Source organism: Poecilia reticulata, chromosome 18 (genome assembly GCF_904066995.2).
Source record: "Poecilia reticulata chromosome 18, P_reticulata-male-v2, whole genome shotgun sequence".
In the NCBI taxonomy this organism is placed as follows: Eukaryota; Metazoa; Chordata; class Actinopteri; order Cyprinodontiformes; family Poeciliidae; genus Poecilia; species Poecilia reticulata.
Genome location: NC_088847.1, coordinates 6,960,256 through 6,983,309, shown reverse-complemented (window position 1 = coordinate 6,983,309; position 23,054 = coordinate 6,960,256). Strand labels below are relative to the sequence as shown.

The 23,054-nt window shown below is 36.7% G+C and overlaps 2 protein-coding genes across 2 annotated transcripts; both read right to left on the bottom strand.

Moving 5' to 3' along the window:
• Nucleotides 1–4,441: 4,441 nt before the first annotated feature.
• Nucleotides 4,442–9,773, bottom strand: LOC103480287 (uncharacterized). The gene is made up of 5 exons (XM_081599879.1): nt 9,679–9,773; nt 9,413–9,445; nt 8,853–9,155; nt 5,075–5,341; nt 4,442–4,743 (listed from the first exon to the last, which is right to left on the bottom strand). Exons 1-5 carry the CDS (start codon nt 9,713–9,715, stop codon nt 4,556–4,558), a joined length of 828 nt encoding a protein of 275 aa, XP_081456005.1. The 5' UTR covers nt 9,716–9,773; the 3' UTR covers nt 4,442–4,555.
• A 1,204-nt stretch (nt 9,774–10,977) lies between these two features.
• LOC103480286 (Fc receptor-like protein 5) lies at nt 10,978–18,509 on the bottom strand. The gene is made up of 13 exons (XM_081599946.1): nt 18,401–18,509; nt 17,852–18,154; nt 16,776–17,051; nt 16,214–16,516; nt 15,140–15,409; nt 14,433–14,675; nt 14,247–14,357; nt 14,104–14,119; nt 13,925–14,010; nt 13,573–13,623; nt 13,415–13,477; nt 13,257–13,316; nt 10,978–12,937 (listed from the first exon to the last, which is right to left on the bottom strand). Exons 1-13 carry the CDS (start codon nt 18,507–18,509, stop codon nt 12,861–12,863), a joined length of 1,968 nt encoding a protein of 655 aa, XP_081456072.1. The 3' UTR covers nt 10,978–12,860.
• Between the last annotated feature and the right edge of the window lie 4,545 nt (nt 18,510–23,054).

Here is a 23,054-nt window from a genome sequence, read left to right as displayed (position 1 = left end):
GATTTTGTTTGAGCAACAATCATTTTATACTAAAAAAATGTGTTTGGGGCTATCTTAGTCTTTATAATTTAATGTCATAATCTAAAAGATTTACTAGAAAATTCATCAGTTCCTCTTTCTAATGAAGTGACGTTTACACATTCACTCATCTTATTGGCCTGTGATGTCATGTGATGCAAACGTTTTCACTCGAGTTCACCTCTCTGTGTTCCTGTTCTTATGATTGACATGTGGTGAATCTACAGTCTTGGTTCGTGTTACACATGCAACCGAAGAACCAAACAATACTGAAACAGAATCACTATAAAAATCAGAACATCTTTTATTACAAGAAAGCAAATCAGAAATGTGACAACAGTGCAGAGCAAGACCCAAATGCTGGGTGGAGTCAGGAGGCAGGTACATGATTAAAAAAACAAAAATCAACATATATTAAAAGAATATAAAAGGAAACTCAAAAACTAAATTAGAAGATGATGATCCAAGATAGCAAATCAAAACAGCGACCAGAGATGAGCAACAAAACATGGCACTGCAGAAACAAAAGAAGAAAATCTTACCAAGTATTTTTGTCCAGTTTCTAGAGCAAATATCTTAACACTTTAAATGAGCCAAAACTAACTCATGAGTAACTTTTCCTGAAGATAGAGGAGCTTGTTTTAAGTCAGTAATTCTTGAATACTGATATAAGACGAATAGTTCTAATGAGATATGTGTTCACTAAAAACATGGGAAACCACAAGATCGGCAAAAAATCCAAGCAGGAAGTAGAGACCTAGATAACCCAACCCGACCAGATTGGGTCGGGTTGGGTTATCTAGGCTGTAAACATTGTTTCCAAGCCTGATCTGATCCAACTAAATATATTTCAATAGTGGCTCAAGCCCAAAGCAAACCCTAAATATTATTTTAATATTTAGGGTTTATTTAGAAAATTTGTAAGTTGCCAAATCAAAATTAAAAATTCCAAAATGTTTTCCATGTGTAATGGCTCTATCATAGAGACTTTGTGTAGTATAAATCTTTGGGTGAAATTTTAGAATTTGTGTGTTTTGAAGTTGTATTTTTCTTTTTTCTGTTTCCAAATTATCTCATCAAAAGAAGATTTAAAATAATTTTGATGAAAATTGTTTTGCATGTTTATGATAAGCTGATAAGCTCTGGTAGAAATATGACCGAGTCAGAAGAAGACGCCCTCACATTTTGACTTTATGAAGTAACAGAGCAGGAGAATGAGAACGACGATTCCAATAACTAATCCAATGACAGGGTAAGACGAGCTTCCGGGTCCGGATGCAGCTGTGTTCAGAGATGAATAAAGATTGTTACCTGTGACTATGGTAGTACACAAAACAAATAAACAAACAAACTGTGATGGCGAGCCACGCAGGGTAAGATCCGCACCTCATCATAATTTGGTTTTACTTCAGTTTACTTTGTGGTTATTACTTTAAATATTGTTTATTATAATATTTCTTTACAATGTTTATATGGAGTGTACACATATTGACACTGCAAGGTCAAAGGTCAATTTTATGTTGTATTAATACTATTTGTCTTTGTTTGAGTTACCTCAAACTTTCCCTGCTGAAGGGCAAAATGCTGAGCTTCCTGAAGTACAACTGATGGTCTGACTGGACTGATCCACATGCTTCCATGTGGTTTAGCTAAACCAGTATTTAAGTGACCTAATGTGTCATTTCAGGAGGTCAGTTAGTTTGTCTCATGTCAGTTTGAGGGTTTTGTCAGTTATATTTTTGAGTTTAGTAATTTGAGTCGACCTCTCTCATTGGCATGCATGTCTAATTGGTGTTATGTTAATCATTTTTTCATATTTTGGGGATAAATAAAAACCCACTTTTTTGAATTCAACACCTGTGTTCTCCATTCTGTGCTGTTTGGTCCCTGACAAAAACAAACAAACACAAAAACAATCATTTCATAAGATAAGTGTACTAAGGACCTCACCTTTAACTGCCATCCAGCTCTGAGGTGAAACTTCTCCTGAATGTTCACACTTGTAGAAACCTTCATGTGACTGAGACACTGCAGAGATCTTCAGCTCTCCTCTGCTGTCATTTTGGATCAGTTTGTCATTATGATAGAAAATCACATCAGAAAGTTTGTTTTCTCCTCTCCGTCTGCAGCTCAGAGTAACAGAAGCTCCTTCAGTCACAGGATGGACGGGGCTCACCAGGAGAAGATCTTCATCTGGAAACCAGTCAGAGAAAATGAAGCTTCAGTCAGAAATCAGCTGCTGGAGACAATTTGTGTAGAACAGCCTTTATAGAATAAACAGAACATCTTATTTCTATCATAATTTTTTTACATTTTATAAGAGGCAATTGTGAAAACAGCTTTACGCAGGAACTCTATATTGACATGTTCAGTAGCTGCTGAAACAGCAATAAAGACTTTATGGTAGAGAACAAAAATGCACAAAAATGTCATTTTAAATCAGACATTTTGAACTGCCCGACTCTGATGGATGACTGAAGCTTTTTATGATAACTAATTCACATTAAATGTGCACAAAAAGAAAACTGGTCTGTATAAATTCAGTTATCTCTTTGTATTTGTGATAAACTGCAAAACTCATGTGATGAATGAAATAACATGTATATTAACTTACCATTTATACTGATGTTGACTGAATTGCTGAACTCTCCTGAATAAGACTCACACCAGAACACTGCTTTAAAGGACCAGTAACTGTTAATGGTACATGAGGAACCAGTCGTCTTCCACCAGTAGGAGCAGATTGATAATCTCTGGTATATTCCTCCGTACATCTTCACTCTCCACTCAGCAGAGTTTCCTCCACAGTTCAGAGTCACAGACTCAGAGGTGAAGTGTTGCTCTCTGTCAGGACTCACTGAGAGAGACGCTGCTGGATGAGGATCTGAAGGACATGGAGGAAATAATCAACACAAGCAGACAGAAAACCACCTTCAGTCAAATATAAATGTTTTATTCATCGTTACACTTGTTAAAATAATTTTATATAGAGCAATTTATTCCTACAGCTATATTTACTGAACAAAACTATAAAACCCCATGTCAAATATTGTTGCTATGTGGAGTTAACAACTGTAAATGAGCATGTGATGACATTTGAGCATCAGCGATCATGACTCAGTCACTGTTGTTTTTTACTCAGTGCATGGTTGAGGCATGTCCAGTTGGTGATCAGACAAAATGAGCAACAACTGGACAATCCTTGGACTGAGGTCAATTAAAGGCCACCCCAAAACGTTAAATTCTGTCACAAGTCATTTTGCCTCAGATGTCTTAAGTTATACAGGATCATGCCATTGGCGTGTTGGATGCATGGATGTCCACCAGAGCAGCAGCTACACGGTTCAATGTCCATTATCGGACCCTAAGCCATTTAAGAGTTGGTTTCCAACAGACTGGTGCTACTACATCCGGCTTGTTCATCTGCGGGATCGGCTAAGACCATCAACACACATAGCTGATGAGACTATTGGTCTGCACAACATAGACATCACACCTCAGACTGTCTGTAACCGCCTGCGAGAAACCAACTTGGTCAAATCTAATTCCTCAACCTGACCCCGGTAATTCAAAGGACTGTCAATCTGCTACAAATGGCCATATGACGTGTTATCAAAGCCGATATGAAGATCAGTAATTACTAAAAGTATATTTTGAGTTTCTCCATATATTGCACAACCCAAATGTTCATAGAACTCTTATATTTGACATGGGGTGTTTATATTTTTGTTAAGTATGTATATACGTACATAAATACTTGTATATATGATGTATTCATGCATATCAGAGGTTGTACTAGACACAACAGGAAACACTAGGAATGATTTAGACCTTGTCATAATTTATGCTTAATCTGTTGCAAAAATAAATAAATAAACATGAGACACTTTTGCTCATCAAGAGAGGATTGTGATGCTGAGAAAATATTTAAATATTGAACAAACTTTGGTTTAAGATTGAGGCAGCACTATATGTCTTTGTGTTTGTTTCAATGGCTGTTATTGCTCACCAGCAGAAGCATTTATCACTCTGAGGTCTTAAATAGTGATGACAAAGTATTCAGAATCATAATAATGTCCCGAATTTCCCACATCAACATCTGTGTCGAGTGTTGCCTTTTCCCCTTGTTTCCTTAACCAGTGTGTATGGTACGAGAGTGTCAGAGTTGATGTGAGGGAAAGCAAGTGATCACACAGAAGCTGAGTGGAGAAGCAGTAGAGTAGTGGATCTATGTGAGGCTGAAACCTAACTGGAGACTGAAGCACTGAGATTTAGCTTTGTGGAAATAAGCAGTAATGAGACAACTCTGAATTACCAGGGGGATAAATGGTAATTATAGTTGCAGCTCACACATGAAACTAGGATGGATAAATATGGTGATTAAACACTGAAGAACTGATAAGAAATAAACAGAACTGACCTGCAGACCAGACAAACTTTGGTTCACTGTAATGAGTGAAATGCTCTGGGTTTCCTCTTCCAGCTCTACATGCAAATCCTGCTGTGTGTTTCTGTCCATCAATCCTAAAGGAGTTCTCTACAGTCCCATTGATGCTCTCAGGCAGCAACTCATATATCTGTAGCTGTTCTTTGATAAATCAGGAACAACTTTATACCAGTAGAACCTCCATCCTGCAGATGAAGGTTTAACCTCACAGCTCAGAGTCACTGAGGCTCCAGGATTCAGCCATGATGGAGACACAGTGAGGACTGAATCTGGTGCAACTGTTGGAAGAGTTTCAGTTAAAATTAGTGTATATATGTGATGTATTCATGCGCCTCAGAGGTTGCATAAATACAACCTCTGATGTATTCATAATATTTTATTTTAAATAATTTATTTATTAAACAAATAAATGAAATATATATTTATTTATTTATATAATTTCTTCAAAGAAATTACAGTTCTATATTTTTTGCTGTTTTCCACAACATAGTCTAACTATTCCACTAGCATCATTAGTTCAAAGATTGACCTTATTTGAAGAAGAGATACACTGAAGAGTTGAACCAATTTTATGAGCTTCATTTTATGTAGCTCTGTAACAAAACATACCTTCTATGCTGATGTTGACTGCATTGCTGAACTCTCCTGATCCAAACTCACACCAGTACACCGATTCATGGGACCATCCATTGTTAATGGTACATGGGGAAGCAGGCATGTCCCACCAGTAGGAGCACTGTGATAACATCTGATCTGTTTCTGTAAACGCCATCACTCTCCACTCAGGGTTTCCTCCACAGTTCAGTGTCACAGACTCAGAGGTGAAGTGTTGCTCTCTGTCAGGACTCACTGAGAGAGACGCTGCTGGATGAGGATCTGAAGAACAAGGAGAAAACTCGAAATTCTTTAAAGAAATTTAAATGGGGCGTCGGTTGAAACGCAGCATTCTGATGCTAAAATTAGCATCAATGTTAAGTTTCGCTAAAGTGCAGTCAATAGCCTGTGCATGTTGACTAATGCCATTCAGTATGTTACAATTAGTGTATAAGCTAAAATGAGCCAAGATGCTAATAATAGCCTAAATGCTGTAAATACCATGTGCAGTATCACTAGCATGTTGTTTAACATTGACTTTCTCCATTCAGTGCCAAACATGGCTAATGAATTTTAAAAAAGCTAAAATGCTCATTTTAGGAAAAAGGCTATTTCAAGGCAGTGCACCAGTGGGGCAGTGAAATACTAACATATTTGCTAATGTTAATGCAGTGCCTTGCTCTTGTTGAGAAAAATTATTATTTTGAGTGTTTAACACAGTTTAAACCTTTTAGAACCAATTTCTTAAGTTTGAACAGGTTTCTGTTAGTGATTTGAAACAAATACTATTGCTGGGTAAGTATTGAAATAGATCTGCAGGAGAGCCTCGGCTCAGACCCCTGGGGTCTTATCATTAAAGACAGGAGGTCATAAATTAACATATGCAGGAAGGTAGAGGACAGTATCACTTGAATTACTGTGAGAAAGGGAACTTTGGTCGGTTCACGTAACCAGGATGAGAAATCTTCCAGAACTAACATCTGACATGGTGCAAAAACTGAATATAACATAAAATGTTTTAAATCACTAACATTTAATTTGTAAGACATTTTTCTTAGTTATTAATAACATGTTTTGACTAAAAATTCTATTATCTTGTTTTAGAATTAATTTAGTTAATGATGAATGTATTTGAAATTGTATTATTTCTGACTATATTAGAGTCACATGAAAAGGTTTTGTTTAGTATTAGAAAATACTTAGGTTTATGGTGAATGAATGTCTTAATTCTTATTTGTTTCTAATTCCTAATTAGAAACAGGAATTGTACTTCATTATTTTCTGTTTATTATCTATTGCTTTTGGTTTGATATCAGAACTAAACTTTGGAGATGCTGAGTGCAGAAGAACAAATTGGATTTTTGGAGAACTTTTCATTGAATTAAAAGTACAGATTTAAAGGTTTGTTCCTGGCAGAGCAGAAGAGAAACCAGAATTTCACAGCTACCTGTGAGGTTCCTGCATCTGTTTCTCTTTGCCCAGATGGCTGTAGAGCCACAGGAGGCCGGATAGTGTTAAGAAAGTAAATTTAAAATAAGTTAGTTTTAGAATTTATCATGACTTGATTGAAATACCATAATTATAGTTTTAAAATTATAACATATTCTGACCTATTGATATATTTTACTGTAGTTAAAGCAGATTGTTTGCCAAGATCTTCTGATCTGCTCTTTGTCTGTTGGGAAAGAATCAGTAGGAAGTTCTAGCTTTTCACACTGATCTGTGAAAAGCCATAAACCACCATGAATTCGGAGAGTCTGCTTACACCTTATTTAACAAAAGGTGTTTGATCTTGCGACCAAACTGCGGGACTTTTTCTAAAATTTAAAAGGGCCAGAGATGCCTTCCAATTGGTCAAGTAGAGATACGCCTTATTTGAATACATTAAAGAGGTAAACACACCTACAGGTATAAAAGTTTGTGCACAAGGGAAACAATTCAGAAAAAAGCTGATTTATTTTACTTCTGCACCAGCTCTTTCTCCAAGGACGTCCTTGATATTTCTTTGTCTTCTTGTCTCAGGTAACAATGTTTGTATCTGTCTTTCTTTAGTTTCCTGTACTGTCTTATATTTTCTTCTGATTGGATTAAATCCTGTAATTCTGTGACGTCAACACGCATTGTTGTGTTTTTGTCCCCGCACGTGGCCACGCGAGAAAACCCGGGATCAAAAGGAAGTATCAGAGCCAGAGTTTTGCTAAATTTACCAGTAATATAAAAATTCTTCCTTAACACTCTCCAAGGCATAAGGCGGTGCACTAATCTGAGAGGCATTTTATTTTGAAAACAACCCCAAAACAGCAATTATCTACTGTAAAAAATGTGAAGGCTTTTTTTGGAGAGTACATGATGCTCTCACTTTAACAGTCCAATGTGATTGTCCGTTAAGGGACAAGTTCCATGAGTCATATGGTACTTACTTCCTTTGTTTTTCTGTCATCTTGTCTGTAAATGGTAGATGGACTGAACTTACATAGTGCTTTTTCCGATCATTTTGACCACTCAAAGCGCTTTACACTAGAATCCCATTCACCCATTTGCACTCACATTCATACACTCACATTCATACACCAATACGCAGATCAGTAGGCAAGTTAGAATTAAGTGCCTTGCCCAAGGGCACATCAACATGAGGCAGGAGGAAGCTGGAATCGAACCTACAAGAACCTGCAAAAGTAGTAAGACGACTACTCTTCCCACAGACCCACAGTCGCCCCACTCTGTAACACTCTGTATTAAGTGTTCCGCCCATAAACATTAATACATAGACGCCTCATTGAATGCTGAGTCCTACATTACGTTGCCGCCATCTTGTATGTGGCAGTAGAGCGATCGAAGATCCCTATCATGTGCTGTGTGGACTTGTTTCAACCGTTTTACAATACAAACTGGATTCATTGACATTACCTTTCACTGGTAAGGATGAAAGAAAATATTAACATAATTTTTACGAGCAGAACTACTTGACTTTGCAGCCAGAAACTAGGTTCTAAACAATAGTAAAATATTTCTATGTGGCTAAATTGGCCTGAAGTAACCACTGATTGTTTTTTTTACGTAGCTAACGTTTTCATACAGAGTTTTCTAATGAAAGAGAGCTGATGAGAAACCGCTGTTAGAGGGGAAGTGAATTAAACACCAGGGGATTTTGTGAGGAAAGATCAGTCAGGATCAGAGCTGGAGCTGCTGTTCTTCAGTCTGTTTCACAGCTCAGCTTCACCATGTCGGTATTTAGCTATAAAGATGCTACGAGTCAGAACCCAACATGCTGAAAACATATGTTTTATTAATGAATGTGAAGGAAATTATCCAAAGTGTAATAGAAGTGTATTAAACTTTGGATAATTTCTCTTTTATCCTTGGCTTTAGCCTGTGTAACAAAAGGTCTCAGAAGTCATTGGAGTTCTCCCAGTGTGACCAGCAGATTGAAACCCTGCCTGTGGCCAGGGTTCCCAGTATAATATAAATAAATACATCAGTGTTTTATTGCACACTTTCATTCTTTCCTTAACCAGTGTGTATGGTACGAGAGTGTCAAAGTTGATGTGAGGGAAAGCAGGTGATCACAGAAGCTGAGTGGAGAAGCAGTAGAGCAGTGGAGCTATGTGAGGCTGAAACCTAACTGGAGACTGAAGCACTGAGATTTAGCTTTGTGGAAATAAGCAGTAATGAGACAACCCTGAATTACCAGGGGCATAAATGGTAATTACAGTTGCAGCTCACACATGAAACTAGGATGGATAAATATGATGATTAAACACCGAAGAACTGAGAAGAAATAAACAGAACTGACCTGCAGACCAGACAAACTGTGGTTCACTGTAATGAGTGAAATGCTCTGGGTTTCCTCTTCCAGCTCTACATGCAAATCCTGCTGTGTGTTTCTGTCCTGTAATGATGAAGAAATCCTCCATAGTCCCATTAATGCTACCAGGCAGTAGCTCATATCTGTAGTAGTACTTTGATAAATCAGGAACAGCTTTGTACCAGTAGAACCTCCATCCTGCAGATGAAGGTTTAACCTCACAGCTCAGAGTCACTGAGGCTCCAGGATTCAGCCATGATGGAGACACAGTGAGGATGGACTCTGTTGCCACTGGATTAATAATTAAACAAAGGGAAAACAAAATTATACAGGAAATGTTACAGGTTAATGGGCTGTTGAGATGAACATGCAGAAAAATGTAAAGTATTGACAATAATCCACTCAAATACCTTTGATACTAAAATTACAGTAAAATTGCTTTCTTTTACTGAACAAATGATGTTAAAGGAGCCTGAAACCTGCTGACATGCAGCTGATCAGAACCGAATGGTTAAATAAACGTTCAAAACCAGGAAGTTACCATTTACCTTGAGAGTTTCCACAGCAGAGAAAACTGAGAACTGAAAAAAATAAAGATTGATTCATTTTTAGATCTATTAGAAAATGGAAAATAGCTGAGTTTACTTTCTGTATTTGTTTAAGGTCAGTTTGAAGTTGAACACAAACGGTGTAAAAAACAGATGTTTGCTCAGTAAATTTTTTAAGTGAACACAACAAATGAATCCATCTCATCCTAATCTTCTCATTCCCTGCATTTTTCCTCAATCTGCTCCATTAAAACTCATTTACTCACTCAGAAAATCCAGCACACAGAGCAAAACGTGGTCCATCTTCACGTCCTACACTGGTGATGTGTCGCTCTGGTTCAGCAAAGTATTTCCGCTGTCTAGCAGGAGACAGACCAAAGCTGCAACAGCTAAAGAGGAGCTGAGCATAAAACTCAATGCACATTGTTTGAAGTTGTTCTGTTTCCGTTTCACAACGTTAACCACATTGCTGTGGTTTTTCCACAACTGCAAACTTTGACACTTGTTCCTCCAGCGCTTCATGTCCAACACATGGCTCACAATGCAAAGACAGGGGAGAACATAAATATAGCGAATATATATTTCTCTAATAGAAAAACATTAGGTATAGATTTTAAATCATTACAGTTAACCTGTTAAGTGGGTGTCACCGCTTAAATACACGTGAAAACATATCTAACGTACCTCATGACTGCAACTGTTGTAGTAACATGAATGCACAAAGTGAAATCAACGCTCAATTCTTCCTGAATAATCATGTTTATTTCTTTGTCCTTGAACAACAAAAACAAAATTAATTTTACTTGTTTTGTCAAATTAGGAACCACAGTTCCTCATTTAAAAGTACTGCTGTTGGTTTATTAACCATTTTTCAATCACTAATCAGTTCAGCAGCACAATACATTAAAGATCTTATTTTGCTGTATTAACATTCCTCTCAGGTCTTCTGGTTCTGGTTCTGGTTCTGGTTCTGGTTGTGGTTCTGCTTTGCATCCCCAGAACCGAACACAGAGAAACAGCATTCAGCTTCTATGCACCACAAATCTGGAACAAACTTCCTGAAAACCGAAATTTTTGTGCTTTTATGATGTGAAGCACTTTAAAATGCCTTGTTGGTGAAATGTATTATACAAATAAACTTGATTATCTATCACTGTCCCTGCGAAGCCAAAGGTCAAGACATTCATCATAATTTCTGTAACACTTTATTTGAAGGGGGTGAATAAGACTGACATAACATCTGTCATGAACATGAATAAGCCTTCATGAATATTTATGACTGTTGTCCTAAAGCGTCATTCGGTAAATTATGACACTTTTAATACAAAGTTGACATTATTCAAAATGTCTCTGTTATGACAACCTGACATTAACCAATAATTCATTACTGATATAAATTTGTTATAAAAGTATTACTGATTGCACTTAAAAAATTAGGTAACTTTATGTTATTAACGGTAAAGTTTAAACAGTAATTTAAAAATACTGTATAATACAGTAATGCTACTTTGTCTTCATAACGATGGCAGAAAAATCCCCCCATAGAGGTAATTAAATACCAAAATGAAACAAAACTAAAATCCCAAAGATTGTGGCACTTAATGCCTTGTCCTCTTTCTTGAAAACAGATAGAGTTGACATATGTGAATTAGGCACACATTTATTTTTGACATAGCATATATATAATTTGACAAAACGATGCAGGCATGTTGGAAATTAACACTATTGATAACAGGCACATTAATAGCAAAGCTATTTTCCCCCTTATTTCATTGATGCCACTATGGCTGAAACAATCCTCTACATTTTATTTACAACATAAGTTGTGTACGGTTCTGGTCCATTATCACAGCAAATCACATCTGGACTCTGTAAAATAACAACTGAGTTGTTCAAACTCTGACAGGCAGATGGGAGCAAATTGCTTCCAAGATGATTTGTGGTATTTGTAGTTTATTCACTCAGGTATCTGGGCTGCAGCAATAGCAGAAGCAGAAACATATAAAAGAAGTTCAGTGTTAACATCTATGTACAAACGAAAGAAAGGTGGTTAAAAAAAAATAAAGATGGAGACCAGACGCTGTGCCCCAAGCAAGCTCGAATTTTAGCATGGGCTTACCAGGGCCCCGAAAGATGCTTTGTGTTTTTGTGAATGAATAAGGTCAGAATGCCTTCATTTTATCACTGGCTAAGAGGATTTGAGTGATGTTGTTGAAAAACTGTCCAATTTCTTCTGGTAGACCTCCATCATAAATGCTTGATTATTATTGGTTCAAGTTTTACGCATCTTACGCATTGGAGGCGGAGCATCAGGGAGTGATTTCTCACGATGGCAGACAACGTACCTCATTACTGTTTTTTAACAATGCTTCGCAGCAGAATGACTGAAAGAGCAAGAAAACAGTGAAAGTCACAGAAAAGTAAAGCGACTGCTCTGTTCGCTCAATGCGAAGTTATAAAAACGGAACTAGCTTTAGCCTCCAGTTAGCAGCGGTGGGAGGAGCTGTCCTATTTATATGGCGAAGGGCCAAGAGTACAAAACAGCTAAAGTACGTCCTGCTCTGCCCTGACACGCAGCTACATCCGGTCATCATTGAATAAAAGTTTTGACCAGGTTTGGCTGTCAGAGGGTAAATAATAACCTGACTATCTGAGCTTGGTAAGGAAATAAACCTGATAACTATAGAGAAAGATTCAGTTGATAAAAGTTGAAAGAGGGAAACGATAGATATGAAGGATAAATGAATACAGTACATAGAGGATGAATAGTGAACTGAACTGTCAAGTTTTTCTTCCTTAGCAATGTTCTGTCAAATATGTAGACATATTCAAGATGTTCAAGTATTTCTTTAATATATATATTTTGTTTGGTAATTTATGGCTACAGTAATCAACCGTTCTACAGACAGATCGCTATTTTAAAAAGAAAGCAGTGCTGCACCGATTGAAATTTTCTGGCTGATCACCAATTTTTTTTAAAAAAACCTGGCTTACTGATTTGTGTGTGTGCGTGTGTGTGTGTGTGTGTGTGTGTGTGTGTGTGCGTGTGTGTGTGTGTGTGTGTGTGTGGGGGTGTGTGTGTGTGTGTGTGTGTGTGTGTGTGTGTGTGTGTGTGTGTGTGTGTGTGTGTGTGTGCGCGCACGGGGAGTACCAGGCAGTGTGTTCAGGGTGTTTTTTTCATTTTTTAAATCAGGAAGTGATGTGAATTTCATTTAACGCACCTCTGTAACCCAAAAGATAATGGACACATTCATCACTGAGCAGCATGAAACCTAAAAAGAACAATGAATGTTTTACATCTACAAATGGGAAATTTTGGGCAATTGCAAAAACTATGGAACATGATAGAAAAGTAGTTGATCAGATTGTTGCAAAACTGATGTACAACGTCTAATTTCAGTAGGTAGGATTATAGTTTTGGTATCTTTTTTGTAGTAAAAGCTGAGGTCTACATGGCGGTATCATCATGCAGATTTCTTCCTACTTCAGAATAAATGACGTCGCCTGCTGCAGAACTCGGCTCCCCTGTGAAGGAAGAAGATAAGATTTATGAAAACCAAACATGGTAGAAATGTGATTTTAACCACAAATACTGTTACAGATGCTGTCTCTATCAGCAACAATGAGCATGTTCATTCAATGTTTGAGAAAATACTGTTTTGAACCAATTTACAGACAAACATGTATGCTTCGTTCCAGTTTTATAGCAAAAAGTTTCAATTTAGTTTAAGATCTACAGCAGAGACATGTGAAAATGTGCTGCGGGAAAAAGAAAAACTGTATCAAAACTTATTGCTCAGAAATATCTGACCTGAGGAGAGATTTCAGTACAAACACACTGTACCTGGAAAGGTTCTGTTAACCTCAGAGTAAACAGCGCCCCCCTCTGGTTCAGGTCGTCTTCCTGATGAGAATGTGACATAAAAACAAACTCATATTTATAAGTGTGAAGCTCTGAGCAGATTTCTTAAACAGCTAAATGAATGTAGTAGAGGAACTCACTTCTGTGTCCAGAGTTTTTAAATTCAATCAGAGAGTAGATGACACTTTGGGCATCATCTGCATCTGAAACATCGATGTTTTAATTTTATTTAGTATTAAGCAAAGTCAGAAATCAGCATCATATTTAATATTTAACTGTCTGAGCAGGTGAATGTTACCATTTCCAGGATCTGCAGCGGGTCTCACTGAATCATACAAGTTATGACTTCCTACAGTTAAAAACATAAAAAACAATTTAATCTAATTTAAAAGTGTACATCATAAAGTAAAAGAAGGAAACAGCAAATTAGTTAAATTGTATTTTTTAACAACTCAAGTAAAAATTATTTTAGAACATCTGAGACCCTGAAGCTACTCAGTTATTAATTTATTCCTCTGATTTACATTTTAGATAATTATTTATTCCAGCTGATGCAACTTGAGAAATCTCATTAACTTAAAGAAGTTCCCACTATAATAATATTGTAATAATCCTAATGGCCGGTGATGATAATCAGTGTGAGTTCTGACCACGGTCAGCAGAGCTGGACTCATCACCTCCAGTCTGGTTGTAGTTTGTGTTTGAGTCCTGAGCTCTTCTCTCTGATTGGACCAACCTGAAATGAATACAGTAAATTTATTACTGTACTATTACTGTACAGAACCGACTGATTCTGTTTGAGACGAGAACAAGATGAAGATGAACCAACCTGAAACAGCAACGACCTGAAAAAAGACATTCATGGTCACATTATTATAAAGTTATGTTGGAAATGTTTCACTGCAGCTTCATGACAGACAAATATCAACATTATATAAATGAAATAGTTCAAGAAGAAGAAGAAGGTCTTACCTTTTGACTGTTTGAAGCAACACAGCAGGATAATAATCAGACTGACTCCACTCACTGATCCAATGAGCAACAGGACAGGAAGTGATGCGTTTTCAGGTCTGGGAGCAGCTGCTGAAATACAAATACTGATGTTGATGATATTGTTGTTAAATAACAGGAATGAATACATGTTTAATTTCTGCTCACCTTTAACTCCCATCCAGCTCTGAGGTGAAACCTTTCCTGAATCTTCACACTTGTAGAAACCTTCATGTGACTGAGACACTGCAGAGATCTTCAGCTCTCCTCTGCTGTCATTTTGGATCAGTTTGTCATTATGATAGAAAATCACATCAGAAAGTTTGTTTTCTCCTCTCCGTCTGCAGCTCAGAGTAACAGAAGCTCCTTCAGTCACAGGATGGACGGGGCTCACCAGGAGAAGATCTTCATCTGGAAACCAGTCAGAGAAAATGAAGCTTCAGTCAGAAATCAGCTGCTGGAGACAATTAGAGGAAAAAACTGAATATGTGATTTTTATCATTGATGCTTTACATTTTATCTTGATCACAGTTTATTGAAATTGTAATATTTGCCAAATAATTTTTTGCTTTTCACTATTAGTGAACTATGGAGCAACTATGTGCATCAACATTTCTAACAGCAGCTGAAATAACAATGAGGACTTTATATTATATGTTATAAGAACAAGATTGAATGAAAAATAATCATTTTGGATCTGAAACTATGCCTTCCTGACATTGATGGAGGAATGATGTTTTTTATAAATACAAAGTAATTCACGTTAAATCTGCAAAACAAGCAGTAAAAATGACTGGTCTATTGCATTCAGTTTCTAATTTCTGGTGAGCTGTAAAATTCCTCTCATGAATGAGATAACTCGTATATTAACTTACCATTTATACTGATGTTGACTGCATTGCTGAACTCTCCTGATCCAGACTCACACCAGAACACTGATTTAAAGGGCCAGTCACTGTTAATGGTACATGAGGACTCAGACATTTTCCCCCAATTGGAACAATCTGATAACTTCTGGTTTATTTCTCTAAACTCCTTCACTCTCCACTCAGTAGAGTTTCCTCCACAGTTCAGAGTCACAGACTCAGAGGTGAAGTGTTGCTCTCTGTCAGGACTCACTGAGAGAGACGCTGCTGGATGAGGATCTGAAGAACATGGAGGAAATAATCAACAAGCAGATAGAAAAACACTTTCATTCAGAGAAATCCTTTAGCTTACATGCTGAAGATGATTAAATCATTTCACATGGGGCAGATATTATTTGGCTTTATGTTTTTTTACTTCTATGTTTTCTTTAAATACTTTACTGCATTCATTTATTTACGTTTGCTGTGCTGCATGTTTATTGCACTATTTTTTGTTTTGTTTATGTTGAATTTTTTGGAGTCTATATCATAACTTCACCTCAACACTGACGTCCACTCACTGATCATTCAGGTTTTTAACATCAGCTGTAATTGCATCAGAGAGGAACAGGAAATAAAAAGAGATGATCGACAGAGAGAGACACCAACAGGAAGGAGAAGGGTGCAGGAAGTAAAATCAGCTGAAAAGTGCGGAGGATAGCAGACCAGTTTGGATCAGACACGTCACACATTGACCACTGATGGAGTCGCTTGCTACTGGTCAGATCTGTTCATGTACAATACAGCACAAATGTGGAAGTAGTTATGTCATCCATGTCACAGCATGATACATACAATTAATAAATCATTTATTAGTAAAGGTGTCAAGATATGGTGGAAATATTGAGAAACATGTGAATCTTTTCCAGAGAACAAGGTATTTTTAGCCAGTAGAATTATAAGGCAGATTAAGGGACAACAAAATATAAAGTTCAGCATTTGAATTTTCAGATTGGTTGGTAATTACTATTAACATTTATAGTTAAAACAAGGATGGATGAAGGTGATGATTGAACACAGGAAAAAAAACAGAATCACTCTGACCTGCAGACCAGATGAACTTTGGTTCACTGTAATCAGTGAAATATTCTGGGTTTCCTCTTCCAGCTCTACATGAAAATCCTGCTGTTTGCTTCTGTCCATGAATGATGAAGTAGTTCTCTACAGTCCCACTGATGCTACCAGGCAGTGGATCATATCTGTAGCTGTTCTTTGATAGATCAGGAACAGTTTTATACCAGTAGAACCTCCATCCTGCAGATGAAGGTTTAACCTCACAGCTCAGAGTCACTGAGGCTCCAGGATTCAGCCATGATGGAGACACAGTGAGGACTGGTTTAGGTTTATCTGTTAGACCAACAGTTTGTTAAAGTAAGTAAAATATTTTGCAGTAAGTTAATTATGAGTGAAAATCACATTCCATGAGTAATTTTGGCTTCAAAATTACATCAGTAAATATTTTATTTTTTCACCACTCAAAATAACTCACCAGCAACGTTAGTTCATAGATGGTTTATATTAATGAAGGCATATTTTAAAAATGTAATTAATTATTTTAATTTAGATTTATAATTTAGATTTAAAATAGCTTTGTAAAGAAACGTACCATATATGCTGATGTTCACTGCATTGCTGAACTCTCCTGATCCAGACTGACACCAGTACACTGCTTTAAAGGACCATGGACTGTTAATGGTACATGAGGATCCATTTATTTTCCACCAGTTGGAACAATCTGATAATAATGGCTGTTTGTTTATTTCAATAAACCTCCTCACTCTCCACTCAGCAGAGTTTCCTCCACAGTTCAGAGTCACAGACTCAGAGGTGAAGTGTTGCTCTCTGTCAGGACTCACTGAGAGAGACGCTGCTGGATGAGGATCTGAAGGACAACATGGAGGAAATAATCAACAAGCAGATAGAAAAACACTTTCATTCAGAGAAATCCTTTAGCTTACATGCTGAAGATGATTAAATCATTTCACATGGGGCAGATATTATTTGGCTTTATGTTTTTTATGTTTTCTTTAAATATTTAGCTGCATTCATTTATTTACGTTTGCTGTGTTGCATGTTTATTGCACTATTTTTTGTTTTGTTTATGTTGAATTTTTTGGAGTCTATATCATAACTTCACCTCAACACTGACGTCCACTCACTGATCATTCAGGTTTTTGACATCAGCTGTAATTGCATCAGAGAGGAACAGGAAATAAAAAGAGATGATCGACAGAGAGAGACACCAACAGGAAGGAGAAGGGTGCAGGAAGTAAAATCAGCTGAAAAGTGCGGAGGATAGCAGACCAGTTTGGATCAGACACATCACACATTGACCACTGATGGAGTCGCTTGCTACTGGTCAGATCTGTTCATGTACAATACAGCACAAATGTGGAAGTAGTTATGTCATCCATGTCACAGCATGATACATACAATTAATAAATCATTTATTAGTAAAGGTGTCAAGATATGGTGGAAATATTGAGAAACATGTGAATCTTTTCCAGAGAACAAGGTAATTTTAGCCAGTAGAATTATAAGGCAGATTAAGGGACAACAAAATATAAAGTTCAGCATTTGAATTTTCAGATTGGTTGGTAATTACTATTAACATTTATAGTTAAAACCAGGATGGATGAAGGTGATGATTGAACATAGGAAAAAAAACAGAATCACTCTGACCTGCAGACCAGATGAACTTTGGTTCACTGTAATCAGTGAAATATTCTGGGTTTCCTCTTCCAGCTCTACATGAAAATCCTGCTGTTTGCATCTGTCCATGAATGTTGAAGTAGTTCTCTACAGTCCCACTGATGCTACCAGGCAGTGGATCATATCTGTATTTGTTCTTTGATAAATCAGGAACAGCTTTGTACCAGTAGAACCTCCATCCTGCAGATGAAGGTTTAACCTCACAGCTCAGAGTCACTGAGGCTCCAGGATTCAGCCATGATGGAGACACAGTGAGGACTGGTTTAGGTTTATCTGTTAGACCAACAGTTTGTTAAAGTAAGTGAAATATTTTGCAGTAAGTTAATTATGAGTGAAAATCACATTCCATGAGTAATTTTGGCTTCAAAATTACATCAGTAAATATTTTATTTTTTCACCACTCAAAATAACTCACCAGCAACGTTAGTTCATAGATGGTTTATATTAATAAAGGCATATTTTAAAAATGTAATTAATTATTTTAATTTAGATTTAAAATAGCTTTGTAAAGAAACGTACCATATATGCTGATGTTCACTGCATTGCTGAACTCTCCTGATCCAGACTCACACCAGTACACTGCTTTAAAGGACCGGTCACTGTTAATGGTACATGAGGACTCAGACATTTTCCCCCAGTTGGAACAATCTGATAATAATGGCTGTTTGTTTATTTCAATAAACCTCCTCACTCTCCACTCAGCAGAGTTTCCTCCACAGTTCAGAGTCACAGACTCAGAGGTGAAGTGTTGCTCTCTGTCAGGACTCACTGAGAGAGACGCTGCTGGATGAGGATCTGAAGGACAACATGGAGGAAATAATCAACACAGGCAGTAAAACATCTTCATTCAGGTATCAATCAATCAATCAATCAATCAATCAATCAATCAATCAATCAATCAATCAATCAATCAATCAATCAATCAATCAATCAATCAATCAATCAATCAATCAATCAATCAATCAATCAATCAATCAATCAATCAATCAATCAATCAATCAAGTTTATTTGTATATCAGCCTTCAGCATCCAGGCAGTTCAAAGTGCTTTACATCATAAAAACAAACAAAATAGTAGAACACAGTCAACAGTTGTCAAGTCCCATCGTTGTGCATCATGTTGATTAATGTTTAATTTATTATGGTTAAAAATCAACTCTAAACTACTGAGTTTTTTTTGTCTAGATTTAAAGGCATTCAGTGTTTTGCCTGTTTTGCAGTTTTCTGGAAGTACTCCATGTTTGGTTCTGGTTCTTGGGATGCAAAGTAGAACCAGAAGACCTGAGAGGAAGGTCAATACACCATACATACATACATAATAATAGATTTATAATTTCTTCTAGGTTTTTATAGTTAAAAAGTTGGAATTGAGTCATTTTTTCTGCATTTGTTATATTTGGGTCTAGCATTGGTACTGGATATAGTGTGGATGTGCAGATTAACCACCTGATTTATTTTCTCTGCATTGAAGATGACAAACTCATTGAAGGTGTTTTGATTGCAGGTCAGGTTGTAAAGTCACTGGAGGGTTTATCTTTAATATTTAAGACTTGTTCAAATCATTTCACATGGGGTAGTTTTTGGGGTTTTTTTGTTTTTGTTTTGTCACTTGCATGTTTTCTTTAACACTTTGCTGTGTTCATTTATTTAAGTTTATTAGAGTAAATATTGTTTTGCCAATAGAATTATATGGCAGGTTTAGAGGAATAATCCCTCACAAGATGTCAAGTTGAGTATTTGTATTTTAAAGCTGATCGGTCATTACTGTAGAAACAGATGAAATAAAGATGGATAAAGTAGATAACTGAACACAGGAGCAACGATGAGACAGAAACAGAACTGACCTGCAGACCAGACGAACTTTGGTTCACTGAAAGCAGTGAAATCCTCTGGGTTTCTTCTTCCAGCTATACATACAAATCCTGCTGTTTGTTCCTGTCCATGAATGATGTAGGAGTTCTCTACAGTCCCACCCTGACTGTCAGGCAGCAACTTATATCTGTAGTACTGTAATCGATCAGGAACAACTTTATACCAGTAGAACCTCCATCCTGTAGATGAAGGTTCAACCTCACAGCTCAGAGTCACTGAGGCTCCAGGACTCAGCCATGATGGAGACACAGTGAGGATGGACTCTGGTGATGTTGGGAAGAAATTGAAATCAATAACAAATCATGAAATATTATAGGTCAATGGGCTGATATGAGAAACACACAGATAAATATACATAAATATACAAAGTAAAGAGTTGACTGTAAAGCATTTAAATGTAAAATGGCAGAAAAAAATGAACATCAAAATCAGTGAAATACAGCTGATCAGAACTGAAATAGGAAATAAAAAAATATTAAAATTGAATTTACCTTTCCTTGCACCTTGAGTGTTTCCATAGCAGATGAGAACTAAAACACAGATTGTTGCAATATTAGAACTGTTAGAGAATAACAAAAACATGTTCTTTCCTAAATTATGTTTATAGTCCACAGTTTAAATCTTAACAACAATCAGTGTATTGATTTCTGCTCAGTTCATATTTCCAGTTAAACTGTAATGACGTGCGTTGGTGGTTGATGTTGGAGCCAAATGCAGAAACGGGAACGAAAAATGGATTTGGAAATTTATTGAAAATTATTTTAAGAACAACTTACAAAAATTAATGAGAGCCCAGTAAAAAAAAACAAACCAAAACAAAACCATGACCAGGAAGTGACAGGAGTAGACGAGAGGATCCGGCAAGTAGAGACAGAGAATGAAGTGTGTTAGAACTGAGAAGGTTGAGAAGGGGAACAGGAAATGAATCTAACACTGCAGAATAACTAGACCAAAGAAACATAATTAAACTAAAGAGACAAAGGATAATAACTACAAACGAGAAATAAACAACTAGAAGCACTTAGACCAGGGGTTCTCAAACTTTTAGAGAGCAAGATCTACTTTTTCTCTCACCAGCCACCTGAGATCTACCTCATGACACAAAGACATAAAAATGACAAACTATTGACTTATTTATATTTGAGTCGCTTTTCTTTTTGGAACCGAAATGCACTGAATTGCGCAACACCTTGTTGGAACAATAATTACTGAGATTATTCACTTTAACATGTTTCTTTGACTTTATTTTTATAATTATTCTTTTTTAATGAAGCTACAAACGTTTAGGATTTTAGTGAATATGAGGACGTGCTGCTCTCAGCGTCCTGGCGGCGTTCAGTTTGTCACCTCCGAGATCGACTAAAAACCTTTCCGCGATCGACACATTGGGCAACCCTGACTTAGACAAACTGACCAGGAAAACAGGAACTAGACAAATCTGACCAAAATAAGAACCCAAAGTAATGAGACTAGAATCAAATCAAACTGAAAACAACTCAACAACCCAGGATCCTGACATGAACTTAGAGAATAAACTTCTTACAATCTAGTTTTCTCATTTCAAACATTTTTCTGCAGCAGCACCATAAATAGAAACTGATGTACTCACTGAATAAATGCAGCACACAGAGCAAAGTGTCGGCCATCTTTACATCCAGTATTGCTGATGTGATGCTTTGTTTCAGAGAAACATTTCTACTTTGTAACAGTAGAAAGTTCTGTTGGGTCAGACTGAAAACGCAGCGACTGAGACACTGAGCATCAAACTGAACAAGAGGCAGTCTGATCACTATTTCAAGATTTTCCGTTTCCTTTTCACACTGGTAGCCACTCTGACAGGTTTTCACAGGTTACTTTTATAGTCAGTCATTTAGTGTCTCATGCTCAACAGCGACAAATGAAAAGTCGGAAACGATTCGCTGAATCATTTGAAGTAATGAATCGGTAGAAATACTTTTTTATAAAGTCAGCTTTTATTTGAAACTGTTCATGTCATTAACTGTTGCTGCAATGAGGAACGTTACATGAAGAGAAGTTTCTATGTGTGTAAAGTTGTGATAAGTAAGATTAAAAAATACTCCATCATACTATTTTGTCTTCAGGACTGGTGGAAATGAACACTGTAAAGAGGTCAGCACATCAGTAGTAGAGATATTCGAGGCTTCTGCAGGAACGTTCATCAACAGAACATTGACTATTAATGCTTTCACACCTCCTCCTCCAATAGCTGTTCACTAAAATACATTCTTGATTCCAGGAAGTAGAAATACACAAAGCCATTGGTGTTAACATGAAGTCTCATATGATAATCTATGACACCATCTCTCACAGTGGAGACTAATGCATAGTAATGCTTGTATTAATTTAACTAATGGTCGAAATTAATACAAACTCATTCTTGCACTTACAAAGCAGTTGTTGTTTTATTTTATTACATTTTTTTTAGAAATCCTCCCCTGAAACCAGCGATACATTTTGTAGTCAAACTACAAAGCAGTTATTTTTATTCCTTATTCTTTATTTAGCGAATGAACTGCAGTGAATTAAATTTAAAATCACAAGTAAACCATCGTTATAGTGTAATTATTTTAAATGTAACTACTATCTTGTGTATCTTTGACAGGTGTGAGTCTGTTTGTTGCTGCAGATCTTCTCAAATCTGGGTTGTCATCATGAGAGCGCCACTCTGACTTAATGTTTAATGTTAAGCTCTAATTTCTATTGGTGCCTGTAGAAAAACCTGCTCAAGTCAGTCGTGTCAGACGAAACATGTCATTGATCTTGTTGGATTTTTTACAATCCTGCAGCAAAATGTTTCTGAAGGGCAGAAATAAGTGATTCCATGTTTGGGATCACTGTGTGGTCTTCAATGAATGATTTCAGATTCTCCTTTAGGTTCCAGGTTTCCATCTTTCCCTCACTGCAGCAACATGTCAGGTTTTCTGATGAATGATGTCATCTGACATGTCAGAGCTGTGGGTCCTGAATCTACTTATTCATTTCAGTGAGTTTGAGTCAGAGATATGCAGGTTTCATGTTTCCATGACATGAATTCACTGTTAAAGGAACATTTGTGGGTCAGAATCACTGCTTTCATTTTTCACAAAGATTTGGATTTCATCTCACAGTTCAGAGAGCTTTTTATTTTATTTACAACATATTTTCTGTACATTTCATTCTGGTCCATCATCACAGTAAATAACGTCAGAGCCACAACTGAGTGTAGTTCACCGTCTGACCACTAGATGGGAGTATATAGATAGATAGATAGATAGATAGATAGATAGATAGATAGATAGATA